Raw genomic sequence first — 22,634 nt, forward strand, 5'->3', positions numbered from 1 at the left:
ACCTCTATCCAGGATGGTGACAGGATGCCCGTTTTGTGAGGGATGCCCAGCTCCAGGACCCCCATGCCACTCCCCAGTGCCTGCCATCCACAGAACAGCCTTCTCAGGATCCAATGCAGGGCTCCCACATCCCAGGGCCACCAGCTCTGGAGCCTTGGAGAGGACTCAATAGAGACTCCTACAGCTGACCGTACCCTGCCACCGTCCCTGACACCACCTGTAGCACCAGGTCTCAGTCTCCACAGAGAGGCCTACACTCCAAGCCATGGAGTCTGCAGGCTGGGGCAGGTGGAGACTGGACTTGGGAGGCAGGAGGTCTGGGTTCAGTGCCAGCTCTGGGCCAACACCCTGAGCACACCCCTTCTCATCTCTGAAGAAGACCTCAGTTTACCCACCTGGGAATTGGGGGTGGGGTAGTCTGGTCTCTAGAACCCTATCAATTTCAACAGTGATGGCGCCACTGTCTTTTGCATACTTATATTCATTTATTTGCTTTTTCCACAGTATTTTTTGAGTGCCTACTGGTTGCCAGACCCTGTGTGGGACCCATGTACCATTTTCTCTGCCTGAAAGGCCCCTCCCTCTCCTTGACCTCCAGGTCTCAGCTTTCCTCAGAAAGCCTCCGGACTTGCTCTGGGGTCCCTCCCCTACCCTCCTCCAGCCCTGTGCTTCCTATCACAGACTTATCACTCTGTATTGTCCAGACTATTTGTATTGTTGGCTTCTCTCTGAATTGTGTCTCCTGAGGGCAGAGTCGTATTCTGTTCCCTGATCTATCCCCTGGGACTCCAGAGTAGGGAAATATCCCTTGAGAGAATGAATAAATGAATGAATACATGAATCCCAAATCTCTCTCCCTTCATTCACTCACCCCAATACAGTGCCCCTGTTCTAGTTTGCTAATGCTGCTGGAATGCAAAACACCAGAGACGGATTGGCTTTTATAAAAGGGGGTTTATTTGGTTACACAGTTACAGTCTTAAGGCCATCAAGTGTCCAAGGTAAGTCACCAACAATCGGGTACCTTCACTGGAGGATGGCCAATGGCATCCGGGAAACCTCTGTTAGCTGGGAAGGCACGTGGCTGGCATCTGCTCCAAGTTCTGGTTTCAAAATGGCTTTCTCCCGGGACGTTCCTCTCAGTTCCTCAAAAATGTCACTCTTAGTTGCACTCGGGGTATTTGTCCTCTCTTAGCCTCTCCAGAGCAAGAGTCTGCTTTCAACGGCCATCTTCAAAATGTCTCTCATCTACAGCTCCTGTGCTTTCTTCAAAATGTCCCTCTTGGCTGTAGCTCCTCTTCAAAACACCACTCACAGCTGCACTGAGTTCCCTTTGCCCGTCTGCTCATTTATATAGCTCCACTGATCAAGGCCCACCCTGAATGGGTGGGGCCACGCCTCCATGGAAATATCTCATCAGAGTTATCACCTACAGTTGGGTGGGGCACATTTCCATGCAAACAACCTAATCCAAACGTTCCAATTTAATCCCCACTAATATGTCTGCCCCACAAGATGGCATCAAAGAATATGGCTTCTTCTGCGGGACATAATATGTACAAACCAGCACAGCCCCCAACTGAGTTTTTTGCCTCTGCAAACATGCCCATTCTCTCTTTCCAAACCAATTTCTTGAGCCCATTGGGCAAATTCCACCGCTGACCAGGAAACTTTCCTAGCTACATCACCCTCCTCTGAGCCTGGGTGACCTGTGTCCACAAAGCATATGTGGCACTTATCCCAAACGGCAAGTTGTTAACTGTGCTGGTGTGGGGTTGACACCATCTGGGATTTGATGGAAGCCCAGGTCCCAAGAGGTTCCACGCCCTGCTATGTGCTGCCCCAGCAGACACTTGGTAAATATTTAGGCATTAATTAACTTCCTCCAGGGAGCTGTGCCAGATGTAATCTCCCCAGCTCTGGGGAAAAGGTGAGTGCCCCAATCTTTCTTGGGTGCCCAGACAAATAAGGCCACTCTTTTGTCCCAAGACGCCTTGTCTCACTCAGACTCTCCTCCTCAAGCACATTCTCATGCTCACATGTTCACACTTGCCACCCTGAACAGACCATGGGACCCTGCCCTGAATCAATTTTGCATCCCAAAAGAAGCCTCAAGGGCGACTCACGCATCCCATAAACATTTGTGAATTCCTACTATGTGTCCTGCATGCCACACTGCTCTCCAGGGTACCACATAGTTCAGCTGTTTCTTCACCTCCTTCAGCAAGTGTTTTCTTACAACAGCTGTGGCAACTCCCCCCACCCAGGCAACCCCAAAAGAGATCAAGGGTTTTTAATTAAGCTAGACAACTGCTTTGCCCTCCCCTCTAGCCCACCTCTCAATTCTTGGGAAGGAAGGTAGACCGAGTGCGTGTGTGCTCAGACAGCCCAGAGAAGCAAATTTGGCTGACCACTACTCGGCTGGCCCCAGGGGCTGAAAGGGCTTTAGCACAGCTCAAAACTCACCCTGTGGCAGATTGAGCGGGGAGGGCTGGCAGTGCCAAGAGGAACTGCCAAGTGAGGGGGCTGGCTCTCCTGCCCCCCAGCCCAGCTGAGGAATCCACTTCTGACCCTATCCTGATTCTCCATCCAAGCCCCCAGAGCCGCGTTAAGGGGTGACTCTCCGAGACTGGAGGAAGACAACTCTGTGAAGGACAAGCTGAGGCTGGAACTGATGTTTGCTTCTTTGTGGGCTCCTGCAGGCCCTGGTCTCAGAGCAGTTGGCAGGAAAGTGGTGGGTGTCAATCAAACCAGGGTCAGGTTCACCCTGAGAACTGGACTCAGCACCACACACTGGGAAAGCAAGAGGCTGACTTCCAAGAACCTAGAGCAAGCTCTGGTCCTGGAAACAGACAGACCTGGATTCAAACCTGGCATCACCACTTCCTGGCTGTGTGACCTTGAGCAAGGCACATAAATTCTGAGTCTTCGTTTCCTCAACAAATACTGGGCATAGAAAGAATGGAGGCCCAAAATTAAAATTAATACTACATTCTTGAGCACTTGCAACGAGCCAGGCTTGATTTGCATACAGAGTCCTCAGTGGTGAAAAGCAGGATAAGACACACACCCCCACCCTCACCCCCACCCTCCACATGCTAGTGATGTCTCACAGGTGAACTTCAAAAATATACAAATGAAGCATTCATGTGTCTTTAAGACAGGCCCTGGGAAAGTAAGGGGAAGAAATAAAATATCTTTATTCCACATGAACAAATTCCACAATTCTGCATTTCTGCCACGAGATCACAAATTGAATCGAAGTAAGATGCCCTTTCTCTAAAGTCCCCCTAAACTTTCAACCCTGGCTTCTCTGGGTGCCCTTGGTCACAGGCTCAGGCTGGTTTGAGATTGTTCTTAGACTGCATGGAAAGGACAGAACACAGAACCCAGAGATGGACACAGAGCTGTGTGATCTTGGGCAAGTCACTTTGGTTTTCAGTGCCCAAAATTCAGTACCCCCAAAAAAGGGGTAATTGCCCCCTAACTTTGTTTTTACCCTTGATGTCAGGCATGGAATAGATGCTGAAAAATTGTTTGAGGAAACAAATCTTAAGAATTAAGACTAGGGGGAAACCCAAAAAGTGAAACTGCAGGATGGACTGGCTGGGTCTCCTCACTCCAGCCAAGGGACAAATTAGGTGCTGAGGGAGTGAAACTGTGGGGAGACTGCTCGCCATGCCCCTCCTCACCTCAGCTCCCACAAGGCCCCCACCAATCTCTCACAGTTCCTGTGTGGCCTGTTTGTCCGTCCTTCAAGGACTCCCACCCCAGGCAAACCTGACCACTGCGAGGAGCCTCAGGAGCTGCCGGGCACCATGGACCGTCCCCTCACGCCTCTCACTCCAGGTGGAGAGCCCTGGGGGTCAGCACTCCTGTCCCTTTCTTCTCCCATGGTCTTGAGGGTCCCCATCTGGGGGGAGATGTGCCATGCATGGTTCAGGATACAAAGGAAAACGGTCAATAAAGGTTAAGTGGCCAAGTTCCTCGGTTCTTGGTCCTAACATCTCTGGATCTCACAGCCCTGGCCCAATCCTAGCTCTGCCACTTCCAGCTGTGTGATTCCCTAAAAATAATCCACTTCCCTGAGCCTCAGGTTCCTCCTCTGTGAACGGTTTTTGTGAGGAATTCAGGGCATTCTTGGCAGGGATCTTCCCCATAGTAGGCACATAATAATGCTACCTATTGTCATTATTATTAGTTAGGCAGGAGAGGAGAGGTTACAGAACTGGTGATTAGGAAACTCAGTGCCTGGACTGGTTTGGAAGCCCGTATCCTCTCTGGGTATGCCTCAGAGGCTTCTAGATCAGAGAAGACCAAAATTCGTGATACTTTTTTTTTTCCTGTCATACAAATGGGGAAAAAGCAAACGGGGAGACCAGCCCTTCCCCGAGCATTGCCAGAGGCCCCTAAGCCAAAAAAGTCAGGAAGTCAGCCCAACATTCTCTGCGGTTGAGAGTACCTACAAACCTCTCCCTTGAGGGGCCTGCAATGTCAACCGGCGACCCCATTAGCCTTCTGCAAAGGCCGCGGGTCTCCCGGGTCTCGCCGAGGAGGGCAGGTGAGAAAGAAGAGGAGCCGCGTGGCTAAGAGTGTGGAGTTGCGCGCACCTGCCGCAGGTGAGGCCCAGTCGCGAGGAAGGGGGTGGAGCCAGTTGCAGAGGCACGCAGGTGAGCCTACCCCCGGCTCCCAGGAACCAAGCCGGGGGCGGCTGTGGGTTCCAACGTGGTCACTCAGAGGCGACCCATATCGTAGACGGCGGCCCCGGCGGCTCCGAGTCCAGCGCAGCGCGGCGGCCCCAGGAGAACATTCGAGGCAGCGGCGGCGTTGGCGGCCCTGGGTCCGTTCGGTATTTGAATAGCACAAAGGAACCGCCTTGGTCTGATTGGCCAGCCTTGTGGCTCCGGGGCGGGCAGTGCCTGTCACTCGGGAGGCTCTGAGTGCTCCTACTGGTTCAGTTGGTGTGGGGCGGGGCCCGGGCAGCCGGCTAAATAGCTGGGGCCCGGGCCGGCCGGGGCTCGTTGCTTTGGCGCCGTCTGGGGAGCACGGTTCCGCGGGTGGCGCGCGGCGCATGGTGGCGGCGCCTCTCGGAGCGCAGCCGACCTGCTGACCCAGACTCCGTTCTCCCTACCCAGCGCGTCCCGGAGGCCTGCTAGAGGTAGAAACAGTAGCGGCATTAGCAGCAGCAGCGGCGGTGGCGACTGCTTCGCCGCCGCCGTCTCCGCGGGAGCATGGAGTGCGCCCTGGACGCCCAGAGCCTGATCAGCATCTCCCTGCGCAAGATCCACAGCTCCCGGACCCAGCGCGGCGGCATCAAGCTGCACAAGAATCTCCTGGTGTCCTACGTGCTCCGCAACGCGCGCCAGCTCTACCTGAGCGAGCGTTACGCGGAGCTCTATCGGCGCCAGCAGCAGCAGCAGCAACAACAGCAGCAGCCACCCCACCACCAGCTCCAGCACCTCGCGTACGCGGCACCGGGCATGCCGGCTAGCGCGGCCGACTTCGGCCCTCTCCAACTTGGCGGTGGCGGAGACGCGGAGGCGCCCGAGCCGGCCGCCCGGCACCAGCTGCACCAGCTCCACCAGCTCCACCAGCTGCACCTCCAGCAGCAGCTGCACCAGCACCAGCACCCGGCGCCCAGGGGCTGTGCGGCGGCCGGGGCGCCCGCGGGCTGCGCGGGGGCGCTCTCAGAGCTGCCCGGGTGCGCCGCGCTCCAGCCGCCGCACGGCGTGCCCCACCGTGGGCAGCCCTTGGAGCCGCTGCAGCCGGGTCCTGCGCCTCTGCCTCCACACGCGCCTGCAGCGCTCTGTCCGCGGGACCCTCGCTCCTCGGCCGCCTGCTCCGCGCCCTCCGCGTCCCCAGGGGCCGTCCCTCCGGCCGCCGCCGCCTCCCCGCCTGCCTCCCCGGCCCCCACCTCCTCCCCCGGCTTCTACCGGAGCGCGTACCCGGCCCCCTCGGACTTCGGCGTGCACTGCAGCAGTCAGACCACCGTGCTGGACCTGGACACTCACGTGGTGACCACAGTGGAGAACGGCTACTTGCACCAGGACTGCTGCGCCTCCGCCCACTGCCCATGCTGTGGCCAGGGCGCCCCAGGACCCGGCCTGGCGCCCGCAGCCGGCTGCAAGCGCAAGTATTACCTTGGCCAGGAGGAGGAGGACGACGACGACGAGGACCCCGGCGAGCTGGGGGCAGAACCCCCCGGGGGCGCCCAATTCGCCCCCTGCAAGCGCGCCCGTTTCGAGGACTTCTGCCCAGACTCGTCCCCGGACACGTCCAACATCTCAAACTTGATCTCCATCTTTGGCTCGGGCTTCTCCGGGCTGGTGAGCCGACAGCCGGACTCCTCCGAGCAGCCGCCGCCACTCAACGGGCAGCTGTGCGCCAAACAGGCGCTTGCCAGCCTCGGCGCCTGGACTCGAGCCATTGTCGCCTTCTAGGGACCCCCCGAGGGCACGGGGCCCCGAGGCCCCGCGGGGCTAGGGCCAAACAAAGACTCGACCAAGGGGGGAGAGAAGGGAGTGAGCAGGCACCGGGCCACTTGAGCTGAGCTGGGACAAGCAGGGGAGGCGGCTGATGTTTTATAAATTGTAAAATAAAAAGAAAAAGAAATCTAAGATCTTGGACTTTATTTTTGCAAAGAGAAAAAGCGCCTATTTAAGTATGCTTTGTGTTTCTCTTATTCTTTTTTCTTTTTATTGTAGTGATTGCAGTGGTGTTGAGCGAAAAGCTACTGCCCGGAGGAGGTGCCGGGCAGCCGGGGGCAAGGCAGGGCGCCCAGGCCACCGGGGCGCTCCGGGGGCGCAGCGCAGGAGGGCGCGGGACCCGGGACGCCGATTCCAATCCGTTGTGAGACTCGGGAAGCCCGGAGGTCGGTTCTCCCGAGTCCTTCCGTAGGGTGAGGGATGGGTCTTGTGAAATCCTGAGGAAAAACAAAGGCAAACTCTATCTCCGAAAGGGACGTTTGGGTCACATTTCCTCTCTGGGGGCGGCCTCCAAAGTTCTCAAAATGAGAAGGCAGAAATGAAAACACTTCAACTTTTTTTTTCTTTTCTTCGCGGGGAGGGCGTCTTGAACCCTCCTCTCCCCGCCCTTCTAGCTGGGTTCTTTTCCCTCCCCCCACCCCGGTTCCCGGATAGGGGGTGAGGCAGGACACCCCGACACTCGGACACTGTTTGGGGAAGGGGTGGGGGGCGGACACGGCGGACTACATTTCCCATCATGCCCAACACTGCAGTCCTCACTAAACAAAAAAGGAAGTCCATTCCTTCACCTGGATCCGGGCGGCCCCGGGGAAGGGAGGGGCCGGGACCGCCGACTTTTGAAGACATTTCTCTAAGTTCCTGGTCAGATGTGGTGTTTGTGCGTGTGCTTCTAAGTTGCACTGTCCTGGTTCAGCCTAAGGTTGCGTTTCATGAAACCTGTATTGTTCGAGCCTGTGAGAAACCCGTCTGTGTCTTCAGCTCGATAGATTTTGTTTAATTTTAAACCTTTTGTTGTAAAAAGGTGGGGTGCGTCCGCAGTCCCTTTGGCCTTCTGCCATCAGCACCATGTGGACCCCAAAACAAGTTTCCAACCCTTCCTTTCTTGGCCCTTCTCCCTCATACCCCTGTATTTTTGTGCTTTCTGAATTGTATATCACCGGGTAAAACTGTTAAGATTATTTGTTTAAATTTATAATCTTAATAAAAAGTCGATTACAGAGGATGGTGGTACCTTGTTTACAGAGCGGCTTGGGGAAGATGGGGGGGTGGGGGGGAAGTGTGGAGAGAAAACCCATGCAAACCCCAGTTCTCCAGAGCCTGGGTGGGCGGGATCTGCCCACATCCTTCGGGCTGGTGGTGAGGTGGGGGTTTGCTGGGGTTGAAACCAGTGCCACGAGCTTCCCGGGCTCCCACTTCCCAGCGGGGCTAGCCTCCTACGGGAACAGGCGCCCCTGAAGTCTCCATCAGGAAGCCGAGCCAGCCTCTAGCAGATTTCCTGCCCAGCCAGGAATGCAGGGCCTGGTAGGCCGTGAGTCTGGGCTCTCTCTCAGCCGGGGAGAGCAGCAGGGGGACGCCTGGGGGTTCCTGGGCCACCCACACTCCCCGCCCCTCGCCTCTACCCTCACGTCCGCAAGTCTCAGGCTGCAACTTGGGGAAGTTTTTTCCTTTTTCTTTTTCTTTCTTTTTTTTTTTTTTTTTTTTTAAGTTGAGTTTGTTATCACTGCTCGGTGCCACTTGGTGGTGTGCTGGCGACGTCTCCCTCCCTCCTTGCGCCCCTCCCCTCTCTCTCTTCTCCCTCCCTCTCTCCCGCCTCTCTTCCCTCCCCAGTGGATGCAGGCAGGAAGGCTTCAGGCTCGCTCTCCCCTCTGACCACCTACGGAATGACCTCAGAGTGGGAGAATGTGCCAAGGCCCTGAGGAAGCTCGCGTCCTCCCCACTAGAACCAAATTCACATCTGGAGCCGCGGCTCCGGCCCGGGGGCGCGCGGGGCGGTTCCAGCTTTGCAAAGAGGGGATAGGAAAGAAAGCCCCCCCCCCCCAAAAAAAAGGGAAAAGGACAGCTTGCTCAGTTTAATAGTGTTTCTCTCGGGCTCTCCCGATACTGTCTCTGTCTTTCTTTCGCCTTCGTGCTCCCTTTTCCTGAGCGAGCCTCCCCTCCACCCCGCAGGACGGCTGACGCCCCCTCCCAGTCTTCCGGCCTCCCGCAGCGAGAGGAGGGGCTGCCGCCGAAAAGCCCGCACCCCAGTCTCCGAGAAGCGGGCGCAAGCCAGTCTCAAGAATACTCTCGGTTCTGGGTCTCGGTGTAGAGCGAGGCGAAGTTCCCGGGGACACTCGCCAGAATGCAGGGGACCGCGAAGATCCGCGGTGGGGGGTGAGGGAAGAAGATGACTCTGGAGGCGTAAGTTACGGGGAAGTATGGCCTCGTCGCCCCAAGGGGTGTTTTCTCGGCCTCCCACGGGAAGAGTCTTGTGCTGCTGGCGAGGGGAACAGTGTGTCTACCCCCTCCCCATTTTTTTTCATTCAAGACTGAAGAAATAGCTGTTCCATGCAAGGTTTTGAGTCAATCCAGCAAGCCAGTTGCCAGAGCTCCCCCTAGCGCCGCTCGGATGGAGCTGCAGCGGTTGCGCCTGGGAGTGGGCGAGGCACAGCCTCGGAGGGGGCGGGGAGGCTGCAGCGGGCTGCTCCGCCGCCACCCGGGGCGCAGCGTGGCGTCGGGACCCCAGCCTTGGCCCGAATGGGGTTCCGGTACAGCGCGCGTCCCCACTCCAGGCCCTCGTCGAGGAGGGGGCAGGTGGTTGCTGCCTAGTGTGGAGCTGGGCACGGGGAGGGACAGGCCAAGGGGCTTGGGAACTCCCCACACCAGCCCCGGGCAAAGGAGTGTGGGTCGTGGGCTTCGAAATAAGAGCTCTGAATTCAGCTGGACTCCGTACAAGGCTCTCCTTCCCTCTGCCAGGTTTTCTGAGCTTAGCTGTGAGACAAGACTCAGGCAAACCGGGATGGAGTGAAGCCCAGGGATGGGGATGGAGGGCCTTGGGAGCACACAGAAAAGAGGTGTTTTCACATGGGACTTGGGGAGGTCCTACGCACAGTCAGGGCTGTTTCAAGGCCTGAATAATCAAATGCAGCCAACACAGCAGTGGGAAAGGAACATTGTTCTTGTTCCTGGCCAGCATAGTGGGACTCCATGGCCATCTGATGCCTCCCAGGTTTGCCACTCAGGAATCCCCAGGGGAGGGGAGGCTGCAGCCCCAGGTCAGGGGCTTGGGTTCTCCCAAAAGGCTCCATGGCAGGGACAGCAACAGGGCCCTCCTCCACAGGGGACCCAGGGCAGTGGACATCTGCAAAGAGGCAAAAGTGGAAGATGTTGACTGGGAGCACATGTGAGGCTCCTCCAGGGACTCCCAGATACAACTGAACAGGCATTGAAGACAGGATGGAGAGGGAGAGGCGCCACGCTAAGGGTAACACAGTCACCTTAACACTCCCAGCTGGTGGGGTCTAGGGACATCTGGGGTCCAGGTATTACCTATACACATACGCAGATGAACAAGGCTGAACAGAAGCTTGAAAATGTTGAAATGGTTAGTACTAAGTGTGTGTGTGGGGAGGGGGGGGGGTGTATTTTTTATTTTATTTATTTATTTTATTTTATGACTTTATTATTCATACATTTCCATATTTTCCAAATTTTCTGCAATGAGCATGTATCACTTTTATATTTAGAAGATAAAAATTAACACTACATTTTTTTTCAGAGAAAAATGTGATGTGGCAGGTGCTACGATGAATGGACAGCCTGCGTGGCAGCAGAGAGGCGAGAGAAGCCACGTCCAGCCTGTCAGGGGCGGGCTCCGAGAAACAGAATGCTCAACTGAAAAGCCTAGATTAACCAGACTGCACCCTCCCGCACTGTTTTTATTAAGAGAAATGCGAGAAGGAACAACCGACTCACCTCGAGGATGTTGACAAGGGGTGCCCTGGAGGGGCCTGATTCATTCTCATCTCTGACCCCAGCCTGGCTCCACCCAGCCCTACCCATCAATCCTCACAGAGCAATTTGCTCAGAGTTGCTAGATTAGAGAATGAGGTGGGTGGTAAGAGGCAAAAGTGCTTGGGAAATATTTTCATCAACTTGGGCTGAAACTGAAGAGGAAACAGCAAAGCCCAGTCGAAACAGCACAAGATGCCCAGGGTCTGGGTTCTGGCTCAGCCACAGACTTACTTTGGGACCTGGGATGAAATCACTTCCCTCTCAAGCCCATATTCCCTTATCCAGAGAGATGGAGAGTAGAAAAGTAAGGTCCTAAACCAGGTTTGTAGCTCTGAAAGTTGGAAAAGCAACCATTGCTTCTAGCTTGCTGATGATCTGAGGCTTTGGTGCCCAATCAGAGTTAGAAAAATGCAGGTGGCAATTCTCAGTGTCCACGTCTACCCATGAGCATGGTCATCTACCTATTTCACTTATTAATTCAATAAATTCATTCATTCATTCATTCAAATAGTTATTGAATAATATATGTGCCAGGCACTGTGCTAGGCACTAAGGAAAACAAGACAGGGCTATTGTTAGTGGGGAGACAGTAAACAAGTAGACCAATAAACAATTAGATAAGTGTTATGGGAAAATAAAAACAGGAAACTGGGCCAGAGAGGACTGTTGTGGAGAAGGCAGCACCATTTTAGATTTGGTGATCAGAGAGGGCCTCCTTGAGAAGGTAGCTTTGGAGCTGAGACCTGAAAGAGCCAGCTACATTAGTCAGTATTCGGTAGGGTATGCTGCAGTAAAAAATTAGCCCCAAATCTCAGAGATTTAACACAACAAAACATTTATTTCTTGACCAAGCAAAGTCTGATTAAATCAGACAGCTCTCCCATGCAGCTGTCCTCCAAGTGGTGACTCGGGCTGCTTCCATCTCAACACAAGTCTTCCAGAATCACCATGGCAGAGGAAGAGAGCTGGAGAGTCTCCCAGGGGCTCATCTCCGTTTCAGCCCAGAAGTGATTCTCCTCACTTATGCTCACAGCCCATTGTCCTCACTGCAAGGGAGTTGGGAAGGCAGTACTCCTGGGTGCCGGGGAAGGAGAGATGAAGCACATATGGATGAGAACTAGAAGTCTCTACCACACCAGCTGGATGGAGCAATGGTGGAAGAGCATTCCAAGCAGAAGGAACGGCAAGTGCAAAGGCTAAACTAATTTGACGTGTTCGAGGAACTGAAAGAAGGCCTGCACCACTGAGGCAGAGGGCAGGGAAGGCAGGGACAGGTTCACGGTTGGCCTTTGTTGACCATGGAGAGTGTTTAGATTGTATTCTAAGTGCCGTGAGTGAAAGCTCAGGCAGACCTGGAACTTAAGCGAGAGCCTGACATTTCTGAGACTCAGTCTTTTTGTAGAGGGTTGGGATGATTTACTTACAGTCAATGAAGGGACTTTGCAGTGCCTGGCACAAAGCAAGCACTCAAGAAACAGTAGCAATTATTAGTGCTACAGGAACTCAGATTCCTTCCTTTCCCCAGGACACTGGACAGGAGGGTGAAGGGCAGGAGGAGGGTGGTGGGATGGGGGAGCGATAAACCAGTATAAACACAACCCGGGACAGCTGCTCCAACCAGTTTCCCTGGTTGTGCCGGCAAGCAGGCTGGGGCTCCAGGCCAATCTGGAGTCTGTCCCTCTTCCTGGTAGACTGAGCCCCATGGACACAGCCATCCAAAGGGCTCTCAGCAATGAGGGAGGATAGGAGTGGGCTCCCAGGGCTACGTGAGGGTTCCCTGTTCAAAATTCCTGACCCACAGTGGTTGAATAGCAGGTGTATTAGTTAGGGTTCTCTAGGGAAACAGAATCAGTGAGAGGTGTCTCCATCAGATTTGTAAAAATGACTCATGCAACTGTGGGTATGCACGAGTCCAAATTCTGTAGAGCAGTCAGCAAACTGTCAACTCCAAGGAAGACGTCCAATGAACTCCTCAGGAAACGCTTCACTGGGCAGCCGAAGAAGAAGTGAGGTCCTCTAACTGTCTCCTTATAAGTCTTCAACTGATTAATTGTATTAAATCCAGCCAATTGCATTCTCTCATTGTGGAAGACACGCCCTTTGGTGAATCATCAGTCACAGCTGCAGCCAATTGACTGATGATTTAATAAACCAGCCTGTTGGCTTATTAACCAGCCACAAACATCCTCACAGCAATTGTTAGGCCAAGTTGACACATGGACCTCACCATCACAGCAGGTGAGTGAATGTGGAACATCAGGTACAAGGCCATGCCCGGGAGGGCTTCCTGGGAGCCGCTGCCACCCAGGGCATCTGCCCAAAGCCCAAGCTCATGGCTCCAAGCTGGGTCTCTGGAGCCACACGGACCTGAGTGCAAACCCATCTATGCCACTTCCTAGATGACAATGGGCTCTTTAGTTCACCTCCTGGAGTCTCAGTTTTCTTGTCTGCAAAATGAGGATGCACTTAAGAGTACCCTCCTGTGTGCTGAGGTTTCTATAGCATTGTGTCTGGCATACAGTAAGTGCCCAATAAACAAGAGCTGTCATATTGTCAGCAGTCAGCTCTGCCTCAATAGTAACTTTTCACTAGCAAAATGCAGGGAAGTTTTTCCGCTGACTCTCTTCTGATGAACACAATTGATGACTTAAGAAGTGAGAAGACAATTTCTCCAGAGGAACTAATCAAGATCTTTTCCTTCTGGGATTAGGGAAGGGAGAGGTGTCCTATAAACTTTGTGGGGTTTTTAGTTTTTCCATTAACTGACACTTGGGTTTTAAAAAACTGTTAACCTCTGGGAAGGTGTCTGGGCATCTGCAGGGGCTGGCTGTGCCTGACAGTCAACATTTACTCACTTGTGTTTTAAATTTCCATAGACGTGAGAGCAATAAATGCTTGGTGATTGAATGAAAGAGTAAATGAATGAATGGATGGAACTTTTTGTCCATCCAAGGAAGTGGCTTGAAGGGAGAAGAGAAGGTGAGAAATTGCCCTGCCCAGTCAGGTCCTTCCCATCCCTATGACTCTAGGTCTGGAACTCTTGTCCCTGCGGCTCTCAAACCCAGTCAATTCCTGGAGCTTCTTGCACATTTCCCTGCATCCTTCCCATTCTCATTCCCCAATTCCCTGCAGCCTCCCAGGACACCCCACACACCACACCATGTGGAACTTGAAGTCTCCTTTGGCATCCATATCAACCAGCCGGGAGAGACCTGGGAAGGCTGGGGAATAAAGCTTCCCATTGTTTCAAAGAAGACATTGAGGCCTGAAACAGAGGGAATGGATCCCTATGAGGAGGGTGACAGACCTCTAGGCAACCTGCAGAACTTGGGATCAGATGGAAAGTTCCAAGATTCTTTAAGTCAAAGAAAACTGTCCAAATTCCCTGGTCTGGATCCTCTCCTCTGTGGAAACCATATTGTTCAGCCGGAGAAACTCAACTAAAACTAACAGAGGCAAAAAGGGAGTTTATTGGCTCAGCAACTAGGAAGTCCACATATATTTTAGCTTTGGGTACAGCTGGATCTAGAGGTTGACTTGATGTCATCAGGGATTGCTCTCATCTCTTGGCCCTTTCTGCTCTTTTTGGCCTTTGTTCTCAGTGTTCTAGAGCTGCCATTATGCAAAATACCAGAAATGGATTGGCTTTTATAAAGCGGACTTTTTAGGTTACAGATTTACAGTTCTGTGGCCATAAAGTGTCCGTACTGAGGCATCAACAAGAAGATACCTTCACTGAAGGAAGGCCGATGGTGTCCAGAACACCTCTGTCAGCTGGGAAGGCATGTGGCTGGCGTCTGCTGGTCCTTTGCTCCTAGGTTGTGTTTTAAAATGGCTTTCTCCAAACTGTCCCTGGGCTTATGTCTTAGCTCCTCTTTCTCAGGTCCTCTGCATCCCGTCCTTGCTTCTTTCTCCCAGGGTGTTTCTCAGTAAACATCTGGGGGATCTCTCTTAGCTTCTCAGGGCAAGCTCTGGGCTTCATCTCTTAGTTTAGCATCTCCAAATGTCCTTCTGTCTGCATCTCGAAGCATCAAAAAGCATCTGGGTTGGCTCCTGAGTTCTCTTAAGTACTCTAGTGAACCAGTCAAGACCCACCCTCAGTGGGTAGGGTCCACACCTTCATGGAAATAATTTAATCAGAGTTTCCACCCTAATTAACAGACTAATCAGTCTCCCCACACACAAGATTGCATTAAAGAATACGGCTTTTCTGGGGGACATAATACATCCAAACCCGCAAAACAGTGTAAGCAAAATGTCCACTGGCTAGGTCCAGCTTTAAGGACAAGAGACCAGTGCAGTCCCACAGGGCCCCATGCTGAGAAGGACCCCATGCTTGGGATTTAATGCTCTGCAGCTGCCATCTTGAAAATCTTAATATTTTTACCTTTAAATTTGTGTTTTGTAAGTGAAGGCTGATGGGATCATGGTGCATGTGCCATGGGCTTGGAGAAACATCTCATGAAGGCCTGCCTCCCGTCACTTCCCACCACCTCCCACCACCTCCCTGCCTCCCTGGGACAGGTTCTTGGCCACCCACTACTGATCCCCTTGCACCTTGGCCCTGCCTGGCCTCCTGTTTCCTATCCCAAGCCTATGACCACTGCCACCCTCTGCTTTTCACAGGGGCTGGGCACAGGCACAGCGAGGCTTGGGATCAGGCATTCATGTCCAGTAGTGTCACAGGGCATGGTGGCAGCCACCATTGTCCGGGGTCGGCAGCACCACAGCATGTTTGGTGGCTCTCACCCAACCCCAAACCAGGAATTGAGATGCTTGGAGGTCATCCCTCTCCTGTGGGTTGGGGCAGCAGGCCTTTGGGAAGGGGATGTGCCAGGCTCAACTTAAGGTGCCAGCCTGGGCCAGGGTTCAGCACATCAGCCTGGTGACTGATGGGAGGGATCACCCAGAAGCTGTCAGGCCCAAACAAGAGTATGGACGATATGAACAGGGCAGACAAGGGTCCTCATGCCTGTAAGGGGGGGTGAGGTGGGGGTGGGGGGGTCCTCTCTTCCTCCTTCTAACCTTCCTGGCTTGTATTTGTATTTTCTGACCAATCTAGGCACCCTGCAGGAAGAGCCACAAAAGGAGAATTACATAATTTCATTGATTCTACATATGAATTAAAGACTCTGATACTTGCATTTAAATCTGACATTACACAATATGAACAAGAATGGAAAATTCATTCTAATCATTGAACATTTTTATTTTTCTTTACCCAGAATGACATTAAGTAGCAACTCAAAATACCAGGACAAGTTGAGAGGGAGTCAGTGATCTGAAAGGGTTCATGTGTTGAAATGAGCTTTCTTTTCATATATAACTTATTTATTTTTAACTGTAGTAAAATATACATAACAAAAATTATTTTAACCATTTTAAGTGGACGATTCTTTGACATTAAGTACATTAACAATACAGTATAACTTTCACCACTATTTCCAGATTATTTTCATCATCTCAAACCAAAACTCATACTCATTTACAATAACTCCCCAATCCCCTCTCCTGCACCCCTGATAAACACTGTTCTGCTTTCTGTCTCATTAATTTGCTTATTCTAAGGATTTCATATAAGAGAAGCCATACAATATCTGTCCTTTTGTGTCAGGCTTATTTCACTCAACAAGATGTCTTCAAGTTTCATGCATATCATAGCATGTACCAGCACTTCACTTCTTTCTACAGCTGAACAATATTCCATTGTATGGCTATACCATATTTTACCACATTTTGTTTATCCATTCATCTGTTGATAGATACCTTTTGGTTATTGTGAATAATGCTTCAATGAACATTGGTATAGTAATATCTTTCTGAGTCCCTGCTTTCAATTATTTTGAGTATATAGCTAGAAGGGGAAATGCTGGGACATATGGCAATCCTATGTTGAACTTTCTGAGGAACCACCAAACTGTATTTGCAGTGGCTGCACCATTTTATATTCTCCCAACAGTATATTGGGGTCCCTACTTCTTCACATCATTTCCAACACTTATTTTCTGTTTTTTAAATAATAACCATCCTATTGGGTATGAAGTGGTATCTCATTGTAGTTCTAATTTGCATTTCTTTAATGGCTAATGATGTAGAAGCATCTTTTCATATACTTATTGGCCATTTGAATATTTTCTTTAGAGAAAGGTCTATTCTAATCCTTGGCTCATTTTTTTAAATGCAATTTTATTGAGATATACTCACACACCATATAATGCATTCAAATTATACAATCAATGGTTCACAGTATCATCATATAGTTGTGCATTCATGGCCACAATCAATTTTAGAATATTTTCATCATTCCAGAATAAAGAAAAAAAATTAAAATAAAATAATAAATAACACCCAAACCATCCCATATCCTTTATCCCCACCCCACTGCCCCGTTATACACACACACACACACACACACACACACACACACACACACACGTCATATTTTATTACTCAGCTGCCCATACACTGGGTAATGGGAGAGTCAGTCACTAGGTTTTCACTATCAGACAGTCACACCATATAAACTATATAGTTATACAATTATCATTGAGAATCAAGTCTACTGGATTACCATTCAATAGATTCAGGTATTTCCTTCTAGCTATTCTAATACATTAGAAACTAAAAAGGAATATCTATATAATGCATTAGAATAACCTCCAGATTGAACTCGCGACTCTATTTAAGATCTCTCAGCCACTGAAACTTTATTTTGTTTCATTTCTTTTCCCCCTTCCAGTCAAGATGGCATTCTCAATCCCATAATGTCAGGGTCAGGCTCATCCTGGGAGTCCTGTCCCACATTGCCAGGGAGACCTATACCCCTGGGAGTCATGTCCCACCTGGGGAGGGAAGGGTAATGAGTTTATTTGCAGACTTGGCTGGGAGAAAAAGGCCACATCTGAACAACAAAAGAGGTTCCCTTGGGGTGAGTCTTAGGCATAATTATAAATAGGCTTAGCTTCTCTTTTGCAGGAATGTTTCATAAGGGCAAGCCCTAAGATCAAGGGCTTGACTTATTAAATTGGGATTCACTAATGCTTGTGGGAATATCAGGAATTCCCCAGGTGAGGAAGTTTAATATTTCTACAATTTTCCTTGGCTTATTTTTAAGTTGGGTTGTTTCTCTTTTGTTGAGATGTAGAAGTTCTTTATATGTTCTGGATATTAAAACCTTAACAGATATATGGTTTCCAAATATTTTCTCCCATTCTGTAGGTTGTCTTTTTACTTTCTTGATAATGTCCTTTGATGAACAAAAGTTTTTAATTTGGTAAAGCTCATTTTAACTATTTTTTCTTTTGTTCTTTGTGCTTCTGCTGTAAAATCTAAAACTCCATTGCCTACTACAAGGCCTCTATGTTTGCTTTTAAGAGTTTTATAGTATTAACTCTTATACTTAGGTCATTGATTCATTTTGAATTAATTTTTGTATATAGTGAGAAGTAGGGGTTCACATTCATTCTTTTGCATGTGGATTTCCAGTAGTCCCAGCCCCATTTGTTGAAGACACTATTCTTTCCTCCATTAATGGACCTGGCACCCTTGTTGAAAATAACCTGGGCACAGATGTGTGAATTTATCTCTGGACTCTCAGTGCTATTCCATTGGTCGATATGTCTATCCATATGCCAGTACTAGCTGTTTTAATTATTGTAGCTTTGTAGTAAGTTTTGAAATCAGGAAGTATGAATACTCTAACTCTGTTCTCTCTTTTTTTAAATTTTTTCCCCCAGGTTGTTTTGGCTATTCGGGGCCTCTTGCAATTCCATATGAATTTGAGGATCAGCATTTCCATTTATGCAAAAAAAAAAAAAAAAAAAAGAAGAAGAAGAAGGCTGCTGGAAATTTGATAGGGACTGCATTGAATTTGTACATCGCTTTAGGCTTAATAACAATATTAAGTCTTCCAATACATGAACATGGGATGTCTTTCCATTTAATTTCTTCCAGCAATGCTTTGTCATTTTCAGTGTACAAGTCTTTCACCATCTTTGTTAAATTTATTCCTAGGTATTTTTTTTTTTTTTAGATAGTATTGTAAATGGAATTGTTTTCTTGATTTCCTGTTCAGATTGCACTACTGGTGTATAGAAACCCAACTAAGTTCCACATGTTTATCTTGTATACTGCAACTTTACTGAATTTGTTTATTAAATCTAGTAGTTTTCTTGTGGATTCTTTGAGATTTTTTATATATAAGATGATGGCATCTGTGAATAGGGATATTTTGACCTCTTCCTTTCCAATTTGTATGCCTTTCATTTATTTCTCTTACCTGTTTGATCTGGCTAGAACTTCCAGTACAATGTTTAATAACAGTGATGACAGCAAGAATCCTTACCTTGTTCCTGATATTAGAGGGAAAGCTTTCAGTCTTTTGTCATTGAGTATATTTGCTCTAACTGTTTCATAAATGCTTTATCATGTTCTGAAAGTTCACTTCTATTCCTAGTTTTCTGGGTGTTTTTATCATGAAAGTACTTTGCACTTTGTTAAATGCCTTTTCTGCATCAATTGAGATGATCATGTTTTTGTTTTTGCTTTCCTTCATTCTATTAATGTGATGTATAATACTGATTGATTTTCTTATGTTGAACTATCCTTGCATTCCTGGAATAAATCCTAGTGAATACTCTTTTTAATATACTATTGGATTAGTTTGCCAGTATTTTGTTAAGGATTTTTGCATCTATATTCATAAGGGATATTGGTCTGTAATTTTCTTTTCTTGTGCTGTCTCCATCTGGCTTTGGTATCCGGGTAATGCTGGCTTCATGGAATGACTTATGAAGTAATCCTTCTTTTTTTTGGAAGAGTTTGAGAAGGATTGATGTTAAATCTTCTTTAATGTCTGGTAGAATTCAGCAGTGAAACCATCTGGTCTGGTCTTTTCTTTGGGGGAGCTTTTGAATTACTGAGTCAATCTCTTTACTTATTATAGGACTGTTGAGAGTTTCTATTTTTTCTTGTGTCAGATTAGGTCATTTTTATGTTTCTTGGAATTTATCTGTTTCATCTAGGTTTTCTAATTTGTTGGCATATAATTGTTCATAATACTGTCTTATAATCCTTTTAATTTCTGTAAGGTCAATAATAATGCCCCCACTTTCATTCCTGATTATGGTTCTTTGTGTACTCTCTTTTTCTTTGTCAGTCTAGCTAAAAGTTTGTTGATTTTATTGATCTTTTCAAACACCAGTTTTCTGGTTTTGTTGGTTCTTTCTATTGTTTTTCTATTCTCTATTTCATTTCTCTCTGGTCTAATCTCTACTGTTTCCATTCTTCTACTTTTGGTTTAGTTTACTCTTCTTGTTCTAGTTTCTTTAGGTGTGAAGTTGGGCTACTGATTTGTGATATTTTTTCTTTTTTAATGTAAGCATTAAGAGCTATAAATTTCCCTCTGAGCCCTGCCTTCACAGCATCCCATAAATTTGGTATGCTGTATTTTTGTTTTCATTGATCTCAAGATGTTTCCTAATTTCCTTTGTGATTTCTTCTTTGATCCATTGGTTAGTAGTGTGTTGTTTAATTTCCTCATACTTGTAAATTTTCCAGTTTTCCTTCTGTTACTGATTTCTAGCTTTATTCCATTGTGGTCTGAGAAGATACTTTGTATGATTTCAATATTTTTAAATTTATTAAGATTTGACTTGTGGTGTAACAAATGTTTTGCATGTACTTTAGAAGAAAGTGTAATCTGCTGTTATCAAGTGAAGTGTGCTATATGTCCATTAGGTCTAATTGGTTAATAGTGTTGTTCAAGTTCTCCATTTCCTTATTGATCTTCAGTTTAGATGTTCTATTAATTATTGAAATTGGTATATTGACATCTCCAACTTTTATTGTATAACTATCTATTTCTCCCTTCAATTCTGTCAATTTTTGTCTCATATGTTTTTGGGCTCTGTTGTGAATTGCATATATGTTTTTAATCACTATATTTTTCTGCTGGATTGAAACTTTTATCAATATATAATATCCATCTTTGTCTCTTTTAATTTGTTTTTGACCTAACACCTATTTTATGTGACAATTATATAGCCACCCTGTCTCTCTTTTTATTGTTGTTTGCATGGAATTCTTTTTCCACATTTTTACTTTCAATCTCTTTGTGTCTTTGTACCTAAAGTGAGTCTCTTGTAGGCAGCATATAGATCAATCATGTTTTTTTCATCCTATCTACCAGTCTCTGCCTTTTAAGAGGGGAGTTTAATCCACTGACATTTAAGATAATAACTGAGAAGGAAATATACTTCTACCATTTGATTATTTGTTTTCTGTATGTCTTGTATGGTTTTTATTCCTCAATTATTCCATTACTGCCTTTTTGGTACCTAGTTGTTTTTTTGTATTAGACTATTTTGAATCCCTTCTTCTTTCTTTTGCTCTATATTTTTAGTTATTTTCTTAGTGTTTACCTTTGTAATTAAAATGAGTATCTTAAACCAATAACAACCTCATTTGTCTAATACCAACCTAGTTTTGGTAGTATACAAACTGTCTATTCCTATGTGTCTCTATCACTCCCCCTTTATATTGTTATTATCTCAGATTACATCTTTATACAATGTATGCCCATTATGACTTAAACATTTGCCTGTTTAAGTCATAAAGGGTGAAAAAAGCCATTACAAACCCAAAGTACAATAATACAGGCTTTTATATTTACCTTTGTAGCTACCTTTACCAATGTTCTTTATTTCTTCTTATGGCTTTGAGTTATTATCTAGTGTCCTTTTATTTAAGACTGAAGGACTTCCTTCAGGATTTCTTGTAGGCCATATCTTCTGTTAATGAACTCTTTTAGCCTTTGTCTGTAAATGTCTTAACTTCTCCTTCATTTCTGAAAGATAGTTTTGCTGGATAGAGAATTCTTGGTTGACATTTTTTTCTTTAAGGACTTTATTTGTATCATCCTACCATCTTCTAGCCTCCATGTTTCTTATGAGAAAGTTACTGTTAATTTTATTGGGGATCCCTTGGATGTAAGAAGTCACTTTTCTCTTGCTGCTTTCAAAATCCTCTCTTTGTCTTTGGATTTTGACAATTCTGCTATAATGTGTTTTGGCATGATCTCTTAGAATCTATCATGCTTGGAGTTCATTGAGCTTCCTAGATGTGTATATGCCTCTCCTTTATCAGACTTGGGATGTTGTCAGCCATTATTTCTTCAAACACTTTTTCTGCCCCTTTCTCTTTCTTGTCCTTTTGGGACTCTAATGATGGGTATGTTGGTATGCTTGGTGGTAGCCCACAGGTCCCTCAGGCTCTGTTCATTTTTTTTTTTTTTTTCATTATTTTTTCTTTCTGCTCCTCACACTGGATAATTTCAATTTTCTTGTCTTCAAATTCACAGATCCTTTCTTCTGCCTGTTCAAATCTGCTGTAGATCCATCTGCGTTTTCACTTCAATTATTGTAGTTTACAGCTCCAAAATTTCTGTTTGGTTCCTTTTTATAATTTCCATCTTTTAATTTTGTTCAGTCAACATTTTCCTAATTTCCTTTAGTTCTTTGCATAAGGATTCCTTTAACTCGTTGAACATATTTAAGGCAGTTGTTTTAAAGACTTTGGCTAATAGATCCACTATATTAGCTTCCTCAGGGATGGTTTCTCTTTTTTTCTGTGAATGGGGCCATACTTTCCTGTTTCTTTGTGTATTTTGTAGTTTTTTGTTGAGATTCTGAATATTATGTTGGTATAATTCTGGAAATCTAGTTCTCCCACACCTCTAGGATTGCCAGGCTTTTTTGTTTTTGTTTTTGGTTTGGTTTGGGTTTGGTTTGGTTGTTAGGGCTGGAGCCATAAATTTGTGACTTTTCCAAACTATTTTTGCTCCCAGACAGAGAATGGAAAAAGAAAAAATAGGCACTGCCCCTTTAAGGCTTTTGCTGCTTTTTCCTGAGGAGGGTTGGAATAGTGGCCACTCTCAGAGCCAGCCCCCCAGCAATCTGAAATAGCTGATCAAAAGCAGCAATCAGACCACTTCCCCAGTTTTTGAGTACTAGGTCCTTACATCCCACCCTGGCATCTGCTGCCTGCGTCACGGTTGGGTGATGGGGGGTGATGGCTGCTGCACAGAGGGTGAAATTCACCAATATTTACCACAGTTTACCAGCCTCTTTCCCCAGTTCTCCCTTGGGTTCTGCGCAGTGT

General features: G+C 47.6%; 1 protein-coding gene across 1 annotated transcript; it reads left to right on the forward strand.

The window, feature by feature from the left end:
- The first annotated feature begins 5,020 nt into the window (after positions 1–5,020).
- On the forward strand, positions 5,021–7,727 carry IER5L (immediate early response 5 like). The gene has a single exon (XM_037797456.1). The coding sequence runs from the start codon at positions 5,232–5,234 to the stop codon at positions 6,438–6,440; it is 1,209 nt and encodes a 402-aa protein (XP_037653384.1). The 5' UTR covers positions 5,021–5,231; the 3' UTR covers positions 6,441–7,727.
- Positions 7,728–22,634: the final 14,907 nt, after the last annotated feature.

This window comes from Choloepus didactylus, chromosome 10 (assembly GCF_015220235.1).
Source record: "Choloepus didactylus isolate mChoDid1 chromosome 10, mChoDid1.pri, whole genome shotgun sequence".
In the NCBI taxonomy this organism is placed as follows: Eukaryota; Metazoa; Chordata; class Mammalia; order Pilosa; family Megalonychidae; genus Choloepus; species Choloepus didactylus.